Source organism: Andrena cerasifolii, chromosome 13, assembly GCF_050908995.1.
Source record: "Andrena cerasifolii isolate SP2316 chromosome 13, iyAndCera1_principal, whole genome shotgun sequence".
NCBI lineage: Eukaryota > Metazoa > Arthropoda > Insecta > Hymenoptera > Andrenidae > Andrena > Andrena cerasifolii.
In genome coordinates this window covers 11,667,888-11,683,080 of record NC_135130.1, presented here as the reverse complement: position 1 = coordinate 11,683,080, position 15,193 = coordinate 11,667,888, and the positions used below count along the sequence as shown (strand labels likewise).

General features: G+C 46.8%; 1 protein-coding gene across 2 annotated transcripts in view; it reads left to right on the top strand.

The window, feature by feature from the left end:
- LOC143376084 (GAS2-like protein pickled eggs) overlaps window positions 1–10,029 on the top strand; it is a 48,943-nt gene extending 38,914 nt beyond the window's left edge. The window contains exons 4-8 of one of the 2 annotated variants that reach the window (XM_076825943.1): window positions 807–1,008; window positions 1,414–1,498; window positions 1,648–1,990; window positions 2,147–2,561; window positions 5,162–10,029. In XM_076825943.1, coding sequence (XP_076682058.1) covers window positions 807–1,008; window positions 1,414–1,498; window positions 1,648–1,990; window positions 2,147–2,561; window positions 5,162–6,054 — 1,938 coding nt within the window. In that variant the 3' untranslated portion in view covers window positions 6,055–10,029. Of the gene's footprint in view, window positions 1–806; window positions 1,009–1,413; window positions 1,499–1,635; window positions 1,991–2,146; window positions 2,562–5,161 lie in introns of both variants that reach the window. The other variant, XM_076825942.1, reaches the window with a different exon arrangement.
- The last annotated feature ends 5,164 nt before the right edge of the window (window positions 10,030–15,193 follow it).

The window sequence follows — 15,193 nt, the reverse complement described above, 5'->3', positions numbered from 1 at the left end:
GACACGGCTATTAAAAAAGGATGTAATCGAGTTAGAGCCGTTTGACAGACGGTTTCTGCTTTCACTCCGCTGAGAACCAACAGAAAAAAGAATGAACGCAGACACGTCCGAAGGCGAAAAAGCATTAAAACGCGATCGCCGTCAAACAGCCAGCTCCTTATTCGATTTATTTCATGTTTCCTCCCAGTTGCATTGCATTAGCCAATCGTGTCGACATCAGAGGCGATCGCTGATTCACAGGCTCACGGGCACAACCGCGATTCCTTGATCTTCAGAGATCTTTTCACGGAGGAGGAGGATTTCGATGGCGCGTCTCGTTCAGATGCTTCTTCGGTCGAGGAATCACTGGAAGATAAGCGCACGGTTGATAGCTTCCTTGACATTTCGTCCAGAAGAACACACATAACTACACACGTAACAGCGTTACAGCCTTTCTAATCAATGCCAGCTGCACAGTTACATGCACCATAAATCCCTGTGCAACAAATACGGGTCAGGCTGGGTGTTGTCGACACGTCGGAAAAATCTTGTACTCATTCGAACGCGTCGCTCCGCGGACAGCCACTTTAATTAACAGTACAATGCGCCCTAACAAGTGGAACGGATTGAATTCTGTCGCTCTTGGCGGACATTTCGTTCGAATGCATTCAGAAATATTGGACAAAGGGATTGGTTCAGAGGGGAAGCTAAAAATAGCAATCTTGGGTCACGATCTTGTCAAGCTTTATTTCATTAATGACGATATTTTCCGTTACGTAATAAAACAGGTGTTATTAATAAATATTTGTCTGCTTCGATTGTTACAGGTTCGCGACTTGGTCGAAAGGTGCACGTGCCCGACACAATTCCCGATGATCCGAGTTTCCGAAGGGAAATACCGAATCGGCGACACCAAAGTGCTGATCTTCGTGAGAATTCTGCGAAGCCACGTTATGGTGCGCGTCGGTGGAGGTTGGGATACCCTCAGTCACTACCTGGACAAGCACGATCCTTGTCGGTGCAGAACCTGTAAGTGAGCATTCAGTACTTAAGATCGCTACTAGGTAGTTCTACTAGCGATCAAAGAGACGGGATGTCGATTTAGATGAGGATGATGTCAGTGTCGTTGGAAATAGAACACTCCGGGTGTTTCGATAAAAAGATCCTTTTCAAAGCGGCACTTTTGCAAATGGTAATTTTCTGTATGGAATTTGGACATTAATAGTACGTCCATAGATTTTATGTATGGTCCATCATCTTTTGAACGTGAAAAAACCTGATTTGGGTTTATGTAAAGACTTGCGAATTTGAAATGAGTATTCAATTAGCGTTCAATCAGTAGTTATCCTTCTGGTGAATCCTGTTCACGCACAGCAGACGTGATTGTTCAATCCCGCGGGTAACACCTCTCTTTTTGTTTCTTTTTCCTCGCAGCGCATCGCTCGATGATCTCGGCGAAGCTGATTCAAAAGGCTGGAGGGTCCTTCGACCTTGGCAGCGCGCAGGTGCATTACGAAAGGTGAGCAATTTTCTGCCGCTAAGATGTCATTTGTCCGACCGCGATCATTCTGGCGAGGTTATCGCGACCTAACCGAGCCCAAGCCCGCGTAATTTCCCGCCCTCGGCGCGACACGTGAACCAGCTGCTCATCCGCAGATCACCTCCTAGAACTCGGAGGAGTTCGGCGTCGAGCGTCGGTTCCTGTGCCGGGACGCCTCCCCAGCAGTCAACGCAGCTGCACGCGGCCAGGAGCATATCCAGCAATCGATCGCGATCGCCCACGCCTCACCAGCCGAGCGGGAAGCAGCTGAGCGACGAGCAGAGGAAGACCAATCGCTCGAGAAGTCCCACGCCGCAGAGGAAGTACCTCGGCAGCCCCAGCCACCAGCAGGCGGATTTTGGGAAACAACGATCGAGATCGCCCACCCCCAAGCCCCAGCTCAGATCGAGCAGCCCGACGATTAAACCTGAACGCTCACCCACTCACCATCCGAAGCACCAAGAACCTAAGGTCAGTGGTAGAAGTCTTCTCAGGGTGTCTTACGTCTAGACTACATCATTGCTTCCAAAAACCCCACGATAGTTTCCATTGCGATCACCCTGGGTCGCAAACTCCCGGAGGTCTGAATCCCAGTTCCCTCAAAACGCCCATGTATTGGCTGCGTAGGATGCCAAGAAGGACTTCCATCAAGAAACCCGGACGAAGGCGCCCGTGTCTGAGGAGTTCACGAAGAGATACGTGGTGGAGGGTGGTGTGGCGCGCAGGGCGGTCGAGAAGGACGACACCCCCAAGTACGAGCCGAGCATCTACAATTACAAGTGCCGTGAGGACTCAAACAGCCGTAGTCCAACGCCCAGCCCTCCGGCGATCAAGGAGGAACCCGTGCTGGAGAGCTTCGGCAAGGACGTGACCGGGACCGTCCATTACACCAAGTCCCCCCACGGCGATGGCGAGCACTCCGACAATTGCAGCGAGGTCTCCGACGAGGGATACCGAAGTTTGGGCGCCGTGCAGCCACCCACCAGCAACGGGAATCCTGGGACGTGCACGCAGGGATCGCCCACGGTTGCCGATTGTCAAAGTGAGTTCCATTTTTCCTTTCTTTGCCAGCCGTGGACCGGCACGATCTCGTTCGTTTCTTCGGGCCACAGAGGGCTTTTGATTTATGTGCCATCGGCGTCGCGTGGGCCGGCTGTTGTAAGGGGCCTGTAATGTTTGGTTAAGGTGGTGTAATTCTGTTTCATTGAGCGGTCTCTGGCGACTGTTTCTGGAGATTATGGCAGTTAGTGATCGGTTGACATCGATTGTCACTTATAGGTTATCTTAGGATCTTAGAGGCTTCAGTGATTTTAGTAATATACGAGTTTAATGTCCTTCTCGACTATCGGTTCGGTCGTAATGTTGTAGCGCAGCTGAAACTGAACTTCTTTCTTCGATGTGTGGTTTCATAACGTACGAAAGATTGCATATTAACTACGACGCGAGTGAAATCGTCCCGAGAGCGTGATAATCGCGCGCCCCGCTGCGGAGAAAACGCACGACACTCAAGCGCGCGCGCGCGCTGCTTGATGAAAGCCAGTCATTGAATTTAATAAGAGCGCAGTGCAGGGGTGAATCGGCGAACAAACGCCAGTATTGTGTAGTTCCTCTGCTGTTTTAACTTCACAATGGATCGATAGGCTCGATCTCTCTTTCTCTCTCACCAAAGGTTTTTCTTATTCGCTTTCTAGCCCGATCGGCCCGCGGCCCACTTTGTCGAGCGCTCTTATGAGTGACGTTGACTTGGCTTGCACGTGAAGTTGAGTTTTGTACGATTTCACGAGCGACTGTTGCGAGGACAGAGATTCGTCGTCTTTGGAATTCAAATGGTGAATTCTGCACATAGACGGACGTGAACCGCTCGAGAATTTCTTCAGTTCCTTTCAGGTAAAAAGAGCCACGGATCGCTGGCAGAATTCAGGTCTTAATACCTCGGAGCGGGTATTTATCTTCGGCCGTCTATCTGGGATTGTCAGATCCGACAACGGGGGATTTAATTCGTGTCTGAACTCGATGGATTCGCGCGATACCGCGTCATCCTTTCAACTCTTTTGTCCTTAACGGCGCCCGCAATCGCCTCCGTGTGTATTGTAAGCATCGTATCGCGTGGAACGTGCTGCAGCGTTTTATTTTTAGCACTTGTCTGTATTTCTGTGGCATCGTTGAACTTTAGAACATAATCTCGCTGCAGGAAGTTCGGTATTCTCTGTCTCTGCTTCACGAAAGCATCACAGAAATCAACAGTAGCGACAGTAAGTTTGCACTGACGTCACTAGAGGGCTAGGAACAGAACTACTTAGCTTCCAAAAATTCTCAACTAGCGCTAAATTTGTATAGTAACGGCTTCAAATACCAAATATTGGAAGCTGGGCGTAAAGACAAAACAGAATATAGGGATTAGACTTAGGGAAAGTTAGATATTAGGGGTTAGACTTAGGAAGTAACAGAGTTTACAATTAGAGATATTAGAAGAGGGACAAACAACCCTCTATGACCTACATACTTCAGTTGATAAACTAGATACCTGCCAAACACGATACTAGCTTATTATCGAAAAAAGAACTAGAAAGTGCGCAAACATCGAGGGAAGACTTCTGACGATTCTTCGAAGACTGCCAGGCGTCAAGTGCGTCAAGTAAGTCAAGCACTTGGAGGAGCACCAGGGCGCAATCTCAGATACACGTATTCGATGCAAGTGTGTAAACGTTATCGAGGATCGACCGATGGCGATTGTTCCGAGGACAGGTTGTTGTTGGAGATCGCCCACGCTCCACAGCAGACAGATACCTGCCCGTATAATCCGTCGGGGCCCAGTTAAATGTCAGGCGAGCCTATGCGCGCGCGCGCACCGTAACGTGTGTTCGTATACTTTGAATATTAATGAGCTACAGGGTGGTCCAAAATGTTGGGTAACCGGCCGAAAGCGAAACCCTCGATGACACTGGGGTCAGGTAAAGCTTCCAGTTGATATTATGCGTGTTTGTCTATGCGAGGCATGATCGTGAGCCTACCGAACCCGGCTCCTGTGTGTAAATCTCCTCGATGGAGTTGTTCGGATCAGTTTCCTTTTTGTGTCGGATCAACTGACTTACATGTACCTACTCGATTTTGGGCCCTACAAATTTTCTAACGGTTCAATTAGACACACATCAGAATTATAAATGTAGAGTGAATTCTGGATAGATATGTTGCGAGGGTTTTTAAACATAAGGGTCATCAGACGAGGTCAATTAACATGGACGTTCGCGAAACATGGCAGGTGCGTCATTCCTGTCTACCGAAGACGCAATAAAAAGGCCCCAGGTTGATTATCTCGGACCGTTCCCTTTCTTCACTTTGCCCACGCAGCCGGCTAAAACGGGAGATGGCTTGGTTTCAAGATCTTCGAATCCTAAATCGCGTCCTCGCGATAGCCGTCTGAATAAACATGGGGGACCAGTGACAGTGACTCTCTCCCGCTGACATTCGCGTTATGCGAATCATTGTTGCGTAATGGTAGTGACTCGATTGGCTGGCAGTCTTTTTTTGAATGGGAAATATCTTTAAGACATCTGAATATTGAATTATACTAGTTGGGCAACTGCTAGAGAGCAATGCTCCCCTGTTAACCTAACAACGCAAATGTCCAATTCTCTGTTTCAGAGCAACCCACGAAACCCGAGCAAGAAGAGAGGTCCTGCGTAGAGACGGAGAGCATCGAAACGGGCCTAAGAAAGACGCGAATAGGCCCAGCCAGTCCCCTTAGGGCCTCGCCATCGCGAAGCGTGGCCTCCTCGTCAGGCGACCGCACTCCGCGCGCAGGTTCCATTGTTCGCGAGAACAGCAACGTGTCCAGAGCCTCTTCGGGTAGTAGGACACCACGAGAGAGCAACTCCAGCCCAGAAGGAAGTCCCTTGAAGCGAGGAGCCGTCAGGAACAGTTTGAGAAAACCGCCAACTGGTAGCCTCAGCAAAGCGTCTGCTGTGCCGAAGTTCTGTCAAGCTCCCATCAGTGGCAGCAACACGTGGAACGGCAGACAGGCCAGGCAGAGGCCTAGTATTCAATCGGACACCTTCCTGAATCCCCAGGGATCGGCTACCTGCGCGACGACACCCAGTTTCTCCAGGAAGAGCCCAGCCAGGCAGAGCCTACCCAGACAGAGTTCGAATGGTAGCGTCCAGTACGACAGAAATGGGAGAAGGATCAAGCCATCCACCACTGGGTCTCTTCAGTCATCCCCTACGAAGGTAGCCAATCCCCTTTTGGAGCAGATCCTGCAAAAGGTGGGCCATCTGCAGGACGATCGCGAGGTGATGCAAAAGCTTCAGGACCTGCTGAAGGACTACCAGGCTCATGGTACAGGGGACGGTATCGCCAATTTGGAGTTTACCAGGGCGTGGATCGATGGTAACGGAATCGTAGCCCTGCCCCAGGACAATCAGGTGGCGGCCAGTCCAAGAAAGGATCCTAAACCTTCCTCGGAGAGGGCAGGCTTCTCGAGGATACCCGCACCAGTTTACAAGAGGCCCATGTCCGTCGCGTCCGACAGCGTGTGAGGAAGGCTCTCGGTGTCGAGGAACAGGGCGAGTACATCTCGATGAAGGCCCCCGGTGTCTTCCGAGGTCATCGGGGTCCTCGATCGGGCGCATATCTATCGCGTGCCGGACTCTAAAGGTGTTAACGCGCGGCCGGAGCTTCGCGAGTGATAGTTGCTCTGTCGTGGCGCCTTCGGCATTCAAGGATCTTTGAGACTGTGTGGTCTGCAGTGTCTGCGATGACGTGGAAGAGTTGGTGGTGCTGAAGAATTAAAGGGAAATTCGTTAAGGTGGACGTATCGCGTACTGGAAAGGATATTGGTCAATAGAACTGGGTTGAGGTGTCTAGTAGAGGTACTCCAATGGTGGTACATGATAAATATTAAGACTTATCGTGAGAAGAAAATGAAGAGATACCCTTGGACACATAAAATCCCTATGCCTGATGATACAGACCTCAAGAATCCCTTTAAACGCTTATACCCGCAAATTGGGGCATCCTCCTTAGCCTCCCACGACTATTCCAATGTTTCAGTTCGTTCTACCATTGGGAAAACCCACTGAAATACCTGGCACCTCACGGTACGAGCTAGAAGAAGACACAGTCTAGGGTATAATGATGCAATTGGAGCATAACAGTAATTGAACGCTACGAATCTTGTTTGTCTCGTCGCGAAGGGAATTGATTAAGCGTGGCGGGAACTGCGGTCGATAAAGCGTTCGCAGGCGTTCTGCATGTCGCTTCTGGCTTTCGTGTCATCGCAGATCGAAGGCGCCCGATTAGAGGAAAACTTAACGGGCCTTAACGGTACGGGGTCAATCAAGCAGCTCGTAGGAGTCACGTATATGTATATCGGGGTGGTGCTCGGAGATGGTGCTGGACGGGACGAAGTTTCGCGATGCAAAAATAAGATAAAACACGTGGAAGAGGATGGAAAAAAAAGGTAGGCACGATGGAAACTCGTCTCGTCGACTATTGGACGACGCGCGATTTCAATTGGTTAACAGGCGGAATTCAAGCGGGCAATTAGCTGGTGTGCGGGTCTTGCGTTAATGGCTTCCCAATCGATTTGCTTCCAGTCAGTTAATTGCACCCCGGCTGACAGCTCGTCGATTGATCCGAGACGGGAGATTACACCTTGCGCGCACCGTGGACACGCGATACTCGATCTCACTCTCTCTCTACCTCGTGACTGCGACTTTTTCGTAGCGGCGTTCCGCGTGATCGATAGCCGTTTCTTTTTTCTCGCGGGGAACATTCTATAGAAGCGAATTACAGGGGAAAATTGATCGATAAATTAGACGTTACGAGTGTAATTTACAGGCTGCAAAAGTGGGGGCCCAGAAAAATCCACGCCGCTTCACAATTGTTTATTACTAGCTTGATGATGATGCAGTTTGAACTTTAACAACGCGGCACAGTCGGTCGGAGTGAAAGAAGGTTCATTCTTTCACCATTGAGCGATGATGCAGTCAACCACTGGTTAATGCCGGGCGGGAAACGCCGATGGGCGTTTAGAGGCCGTGTATAAGAGATACAATAATGGGGCATCAGCACGCGGTGTGTGGTTCAGTGTGTAAACCAGTACTGTAGAGGCCAAATGTCCTTGCAAACGCTCTACCGGTAAAGGAAACCTTCAGGCACCATTCGTAAGAACAAAAATAGATTACCAAGAATTCTATAAAACGTCGATAGTCGCAAAATTACTAGAAAGGTAGGGAGGTGTCGCGTGAACGCGATTTCTTAGCGATGACAACGGTTCTTCCGGTCGTAGGATCGTCGAAGGATAAGCAATCGGATATCCGGTCGGTCTCGGGCATGCGCAGTCAGAATTTCGATACGTTCGACCGTGCGTTCACGGATCAAATTTATTTATTTATATAGTCTATCGGTTGTATTTATTGAAGACGATTTATTTACGCGTTGTGAGTTCGCTTGAGAGGTGAGGAATGGGAAAGGAGGGTGGACGTGGCGGGTCCTCGCCAGAGGTGGAGAACCTCCGTGGGAGAAATCAAATTACCCCAAAACACAGACTGCATTATTGTAGATAGTGACGTGTCGTCGGACAAAATGCCATTCCAATGTTTCACTGTTTTTTATACCAAACGCGAGCGTAGCGCCATTTTGTATCAAGTGTCTTGCGGGGAGCTGGCGTTCCGGAGGGAGGTTTTTGTTTTCGCGTGTCGGCTTCTAAAAAAATTTCTGTAGAGATGGTAGATCGATGGAATTCGACTGACAATGAAAATGTTACTTAGAGCTAATTGAGAACGAAATAAAATGACTACGTTTACGAATATTCCAAAAGCAGCAGAACGTCACAGTTGAACCGTCCTTTGAACGAAACGAAGCTGTTAGAATTGGAAGTAGAGGCTTTCTTTTTGCAAGGACCTGGAAAAAACGAACCAGAGATCAACCTGGGGGAGTCTGAGTGCATATTTTTTCATACTGTAGATAACGAAAATAGGGACAAATTGAAATGGGTAACTTCAACGCTCCAATTTGCGGAGCTTTACATCTATGGTGGTGACGTTTTAGATGTCTGCGTCCAGAATAGTCTGAAAGCAGGGACCGGCACGCGCGAATGAAGCTTAGTAGGCTCACGAACGAAAGAAGCTCAATGTATTGAACAAGTATTTTTTATAACTAACTTGAGTAGAGGATCGTGTCCCTGAATCCCGGCCTAGAAGTTTTACAGAGCCTTTCGCTTTCCTCCGAGATTCTGGAAGACGCCAGCCGGAACCCCGCTCCCCGCTGATATTACGAGTTAAGAGGTACACTTCCGGAGCAAGGAAGCGGCAGAGGTGAAAGTTTATTTTGTTGACCAGAGAAGTTCGGGTAGAAATCGTAGCCGCGAAACCTGCATGAAAAACACAAAGCACGGTGGCGAGATTTATTTTTTAGGAAAGCGTGTTTAGGTGGTCCTCCGCGGATGACGCTGTGGCTTTTACGGTGTTCGAACGAAGCGCGGATTTATTTTTAAGACTTTTTTACTTGTTCTGAGATTCTTTTAAGAATTTTCTCACTTCACGTTCTCATGATAATTCTAAGCAGTGAGATGTTTAGAAAACAATGGGGAGTCGTTCATATTTTGTGTGGTGAAACACTCCATTTTTAATCACTGAAAATTCGTAGAAGAATTCGTGATTGCATTTTAATTTTTTAGGGGGTGATGGTGTATACAGCGAGAGGAGTATATAAATGAAGCAGAAATTTAGGGCAAGATGTTTGGAAGGTTTTCATTGAGATTTGTAGAAAATCTGATCATTACGGTTTCATAGGAAATTGAAAATTCATTTATAACAGAATGGAATTCTTTTAAACACTTCTTTTAAATTTACAGTAGTGTATACCAAAGATATTTTTTGTACTGCTCAAGTTACCTCGTTTGAAATTTACACGTACTTAATTCTCTTAGGTATACATTAAACTAAGCATCTGCTATAATGTAGTTCGAAAAGTATATATTTAAAAAAAAATTATATTCGCCCCTTCAAACCCAGACCTTTTCCTAATTTTTATTGGACAAAGCGTATTTTCTCTCTCGTCGAGAGGCGTTCGAACATTGCAAAGAAGCAATGAAAAAGATATGAAAACGGCCACAGTACATTCTGGAGGCCACGTTAAAAATTGCTCGTAGATTTCATGTTTGGAAAAAGGGGTTCGCACCCCTGTCTTTTTAAGCCTAAGCTTTGTAACCCCAAGCTGGTGCGGTTGTTCCACCGCAACGATGAATAATAATATCGATGATTACCAATATTCATATTATTATTGCAAGAATTGCAACTACTGCTATTATTACTATGATTACGATTACAATGATTATTATTATTGCGATGATTATTATTATTATCATTATTATCAGGGAGATAATGATAATTGATTACAATGATTATTATATGCAACGTTGAGTATGTTATGTTATTATTTTATCTACGAGAAGTTGTAAATTGAGAAGAAAACTTGCATAAAAACAATAAAAAGCTTTAACAGAAGAATGGAGACTGATTTAAGTGCTTTGTATAATGGTATTTCTGCTGAGAAAGATAAAAAAACTTATCTCAAAAAGTACCTTGAAGAAAGTATTACGAAATATTATTTAAATGTTTACTTGATCATTAAATTCTATACCATTGCCAAGTTAACGAATGGTTCCACTGGAAATGGTAAGTGAATCACCCAAAAGTTGTCTATATTATTTTATTTTAGCGTATCCATACATAAGTAGCAGCTAATGAAGTCGCAGAATGCTGCGATTTGCGTGGGCGAGGTTCCTGCGCCCGTCGCTAGAGGGCTACGAGCGCTGCGCCCGCCGCTAGAGGGCTACGAGCGCTGCGCCCGCCGCTAGAGGGCTACGAGCGCTGCGCTCTCTCCCAAGACTTATGAGCGCAGGCCGCTACGTACTTCCCGCTCCCCGATGGACCACTTTCCTTGTTTTTTATGGGATCATCAGGCCACGTCTAATTTTTTCTCCCTTTTTTGCCTTTTTTTTGTTGCCCCTTTTGCTCTCTTTTACCCTTTTAATCTCTTTTATATCCCTTTTATCCCCGCATATACCCTTAAGGACACTACTTACAGTGGAGTTGATAGTATATTCTCACGTGTGGTTTAATGCAAACACTCTACGAACTATTTTGAATTGAGTCAAGAAGGCAGGTACACTGTTTGGTGCTTTTGATTTATCTTGAATCATGGAATCCATACAGTTCCGGAGACTTCACCACTACTTTAGGGCCCTAATACAGTACCTCCTTCGAATATTTCGGTCGCTAAACGAGGGTAAGTACCCGTGTAAAGCTCGTTAAGCGGTCCGATACACAGTGACGGCGTCCTTGCCACATATGGTGAGACGGCTCTCGTTCGCGGACACCAGCAACGACCAACAATGGTCCACGGCGTGCGTCTGCACGTGTACGTGAGTCAGCGCGCGGGCCTCTGCGTGTTTCGCCTGCCGACTTCGCGGTACGCACGGGAATCTCGGAAGGAAATCATTTTTTAAATGGCCAAGCTGCGGTCCGAGAGATTCATGATGGACCGTGATAGCCTCGATAATAACAGTGACGATTCTGCCTGGGATCTCGTATGTGTTAGGGTGGAAACAATGGGAACGATTAAAGGTACTTTATAAATTAGCTTGCGTGGGAAGAATATAAGAACATTAGACACTTAACTTCTTGGGACTTTTGGATCCCGGGCATATTGAATTTGGTGTTTCAGAATGTAGTATCGTTTACCAACCGCAAATGAATATTCCGAAAACACGCTACACCTCATTCACTATGCAATTTGCCACGGTCACACCTTAATATCACCGCAATATGAATTAATTCACCGTTAACAGTTGCCCCAGCGAATTGTTCATAAGTGTTTCGCAGTCGTCGAAGTAAATTAATGGCCAGAGTAATGCCGGCAATTAGAAAACCACTTAAATCGTCTTAATGATTCTCATTTAACACGTCCAGCGGTACGAACGCCTCTGTTCATTTCGCATTCTGCTCGTACTCCGCGTGGCCTCATGGAGCTTCCATCGTACGTACACGAATCCCGCGATGCATACGAGCGTTTTCACGTTTCATTGCATTCCATGGTCTCGAGAACGGTCGCATATTTAATTCGTCCCTGCGCAATGTGAGTCACAACGATTTCGTGACTGCTAGCCATCCTTTTTTAAACAAACAACATATCATTACTATTCGTTTAGCACAAGCAGTTCCCCAAACCGCGCTGTTAACTTCGGTGATCCCTGTTCCCATCGGAATTAGTAGCAATTACAATTATAATGCATACCGCCAGAGGGATATTGGGAAGATCATCCCTTGCAAGAGCATCGTTTTGTCTACAAGCTGGTATAATGGACGTCGGAAGAATAAATTGGATAATTGTGATTAATGCAGATGCAACGTAAGGTGTATCGTTCGTGGTCCGCGGCTAGCAGCCGCACGAGATAATTTGTCAACGTTTGGAATTTTAATGGCCCGTTCGGTAGAGGCCTGCGCTTTCGGTATTATGTTTCGTGTTTTTCCCCCCTTAGCCGTAATAACGTTTATGTCGAGGTGAAAGTACTCCCACGCTCCCATGTTGATGACCTTAACTCCCGGCCGAATTTACGTCACAATTTTCATACACGGAGAGACGTGAAAATCCCTCAGAAATAGAATCCTGCGGGCGCTGCACGCCAAGGCGCCTCGGCCAGGTTTCACTTATCGAATATAAATTTCCAGGGAATGTTGCGCAACAGCCGCGCCAGGTGTGCCTTTGTCCCGCGTTATTTTCAAATGTGTCAGTTTCGCTGGTAATGGGAAAGACTCCTGTATTTTTCAGCCGACACCCCGTTGATCGCCGATGTTATCGCGCCCCGGCTGGAATTTAAAGACAACGGCGTCGGTGAAATGTGTGCAGCGGAGACAGTAAACTTGCACGAATACATATTACACGATAGACGAAGTGACGTTCTCTTGCGACACCTTGAACATGTGTATCGAGCGAACTCTTAGGTGATAGGGTGCAGATGAAATATTTCAGACTCTTGCAGGCTTTTGGGTACTTGAGTTGGTGAGTTCTTGAGGAATTGGGGCATTGGAAACTGAGCTAATTATGCTCTAGGTTCGTACAAGGACAGTATCCCAGGTGTCCGTCTCCGATTGCTTAGATTTTTTGGATATATTTTAGAGGACTGAAAAATAAGATATACGTGCTTTTTTATAGTGGCCCGTTTTCATATTTAGGGGGTGAAACCACTTCTCAAAGTTATAAGATTTTCAGCTGTTCGTGTCGAGGCGGGCACCATCTATTCTTATGAAATTTGAGGGGTGGTTTCACCCCCTGAACATTCAAACAGGCCAAAATAAAAGGGCACCTGTTTCTTATTTTTCGGCCCTCTAAAACATATCCAAAATTCAAAGCAATCAGAGGCGGACACCTGGGATACTCTCCTTGTTAGTGTATTTGGGTATAGGTACTAGGTATTTACTCTCTTTTCTAAAAAATTTTCCCCACCTTGAAAGCACTTGTAGTGATTAAAATACTATTTACAAGTACCTGCTGCCATCTGCCACTTAATTACCCAATGAAATACTATGTACATCCAATTCGCTACGCCCACAACATGACCGACTGCTCTTCAGAATAGCGTCGTATCTTTTTCACCGACATTACAACATGCAAATTTCTTAATAACTCCTCAGCCTCCTGCACCTTCGTTTTCTTCTCTCTTAATGCTCCGCGTATCTCAGTCGAAGAATTCGGTTGCGTTAATTGGCAAAATTCTCGGTAAATGTAATTGCCCGGTCCAAGGACATCTCTCAGGTTTTGACAGTGAGAAATATAAAAGAAGCAGTCTCGGACAACCGTTGAAAACATTATCTAAATCCTTAACAAAATATACGAGATAATTGATGCTTTCAAAACGGCCACCGTCACTAATCAGCCACGCGGGTTTACGATCCTCGACCGGGAATAAATTAAGACATCAATGGTTTCTTTCTTAACCATTCGATGGGATTCGTGATGGGCCACTTATCTAGTGTCACATATTTTAAGTCGATTTATTGTAAACGGATTTTACGAAGATCCTTGGATGCTATGTAATCTTCTTTGAGTCCACCGAAGCATGTTGGGCGTACCACGCGTGTCATGGAGAATTAATTCTGCCGAGGACACGATTGTTAATTTCGTATAGTTATAAGAAAAGGATGTTACTTATGGGGATCATTGATAACATTATTCCGGTAACGCCCCTGGCTGGCCCTAAGACATCCACAAAAAGGCCAGGCGAAGTGGCGTAACGGATATGATATATTGGCCAGTTAAGGGTTAAGATGTTCACCGTTTCTCGAGTAATATTGAACGACCTCCAGCGTCTGGGATGCGCCCCTCAAGCATTTACCTCGTGGGCGGCATACAGGTGCCTCTGGTTCCTCTTACAAATCGTCCCGAGTGCGTAACAGCTGCCTACGCCCTCCATGGTAACCACTGCACCTTCGGGAACAGCCAAACGGCCGGCCTTTATGATCGAACATCGTTCCTTCCCTCGCGTTTTATGCCCCTTTGTTTCGCACGTTCTGTGCACTGCTTGTTGGTGGCTACAGAAAACGCGGCTTGGAGGAATGCGGTTTCCATTAATCAGAACTTTGACGCTGCGTCTTCAATGCGAGTGCTAGTGGGTTGTTGAGGCAGGCAATAGAAGTAGTGTCACTGGTATTGGAATGCTTAGAAGATTATGATCCAAGATTAGATCTCGAGGTATTGGGGTATTAGGATTCTGAGGTTTTGGAATTTTAGGGTGTTAGAATCTTGGAGTATTAGGATTCTGAGGTATTGGGATCTTGGGGTGTTAGGATCTTGGAGTATTAGTATTCTGAGGTATTGGGGTCCTGAGGTATTGAGATCTTAGAGTATACGGGGTCCTGGGGTATTAGAATCGTAGGGTTTTGTGATTATCAGCTTTTGGTCTACATTTGGAAAATTATTCTTTTCCAAAGCATAGAGTTCCGGAATCATTTACCCGACCATTATCCGGGGAGCTACTACCAGTAAAGAAGGAAGACATTCGCGTTCGTTGAGGAGTAGCAGCGCGTCCAGCTTTAAAGGGACTATCGTCTGTCGTAAGTCTTCAAGCCGTAGTCGTCTTGCTTCTTCGAGTAATCGACTTTCTTCCACGCAAACCGAACTTTCTAGAGGAGGCAAGCGTGGCACGATTCCTCAGCCTATTATCATGTTAAGTCGATTAACACCGGGTCGTTGACATCGATTTGTCGTAGGTTGGGATACGAAAACTTATATTCGCAACACTTTGCACATCCTGTATCGAATTAAGGATTCCGGGGATCTGTTCCCCGCTTGCCGATCAGTAAACAATGCCCAGCCTCCAAATTGGCACATGCAGCCTCTCGTAAACCCCCAGCTGGATCCGCATCGAGTGATTTTGATCTTGGATATCACACCTGGCCACGTTTCCACGGGGCGATTGTGATACTTACCTCGAAACCGCAGATCGAAATGCGCGAGATATGCAAATAATCGGTGAACAATGACCGTACGATCCCCCTGGTGGGGGCCTAGACAAGCGATATCGCGTGGCATGCCGGGATTGCTGGCGAACGTTTCGCGAGAACTTCTCCCACGACTCGCTTAAAAACACTGGTCGCGTCTGGCTGCTGTTTT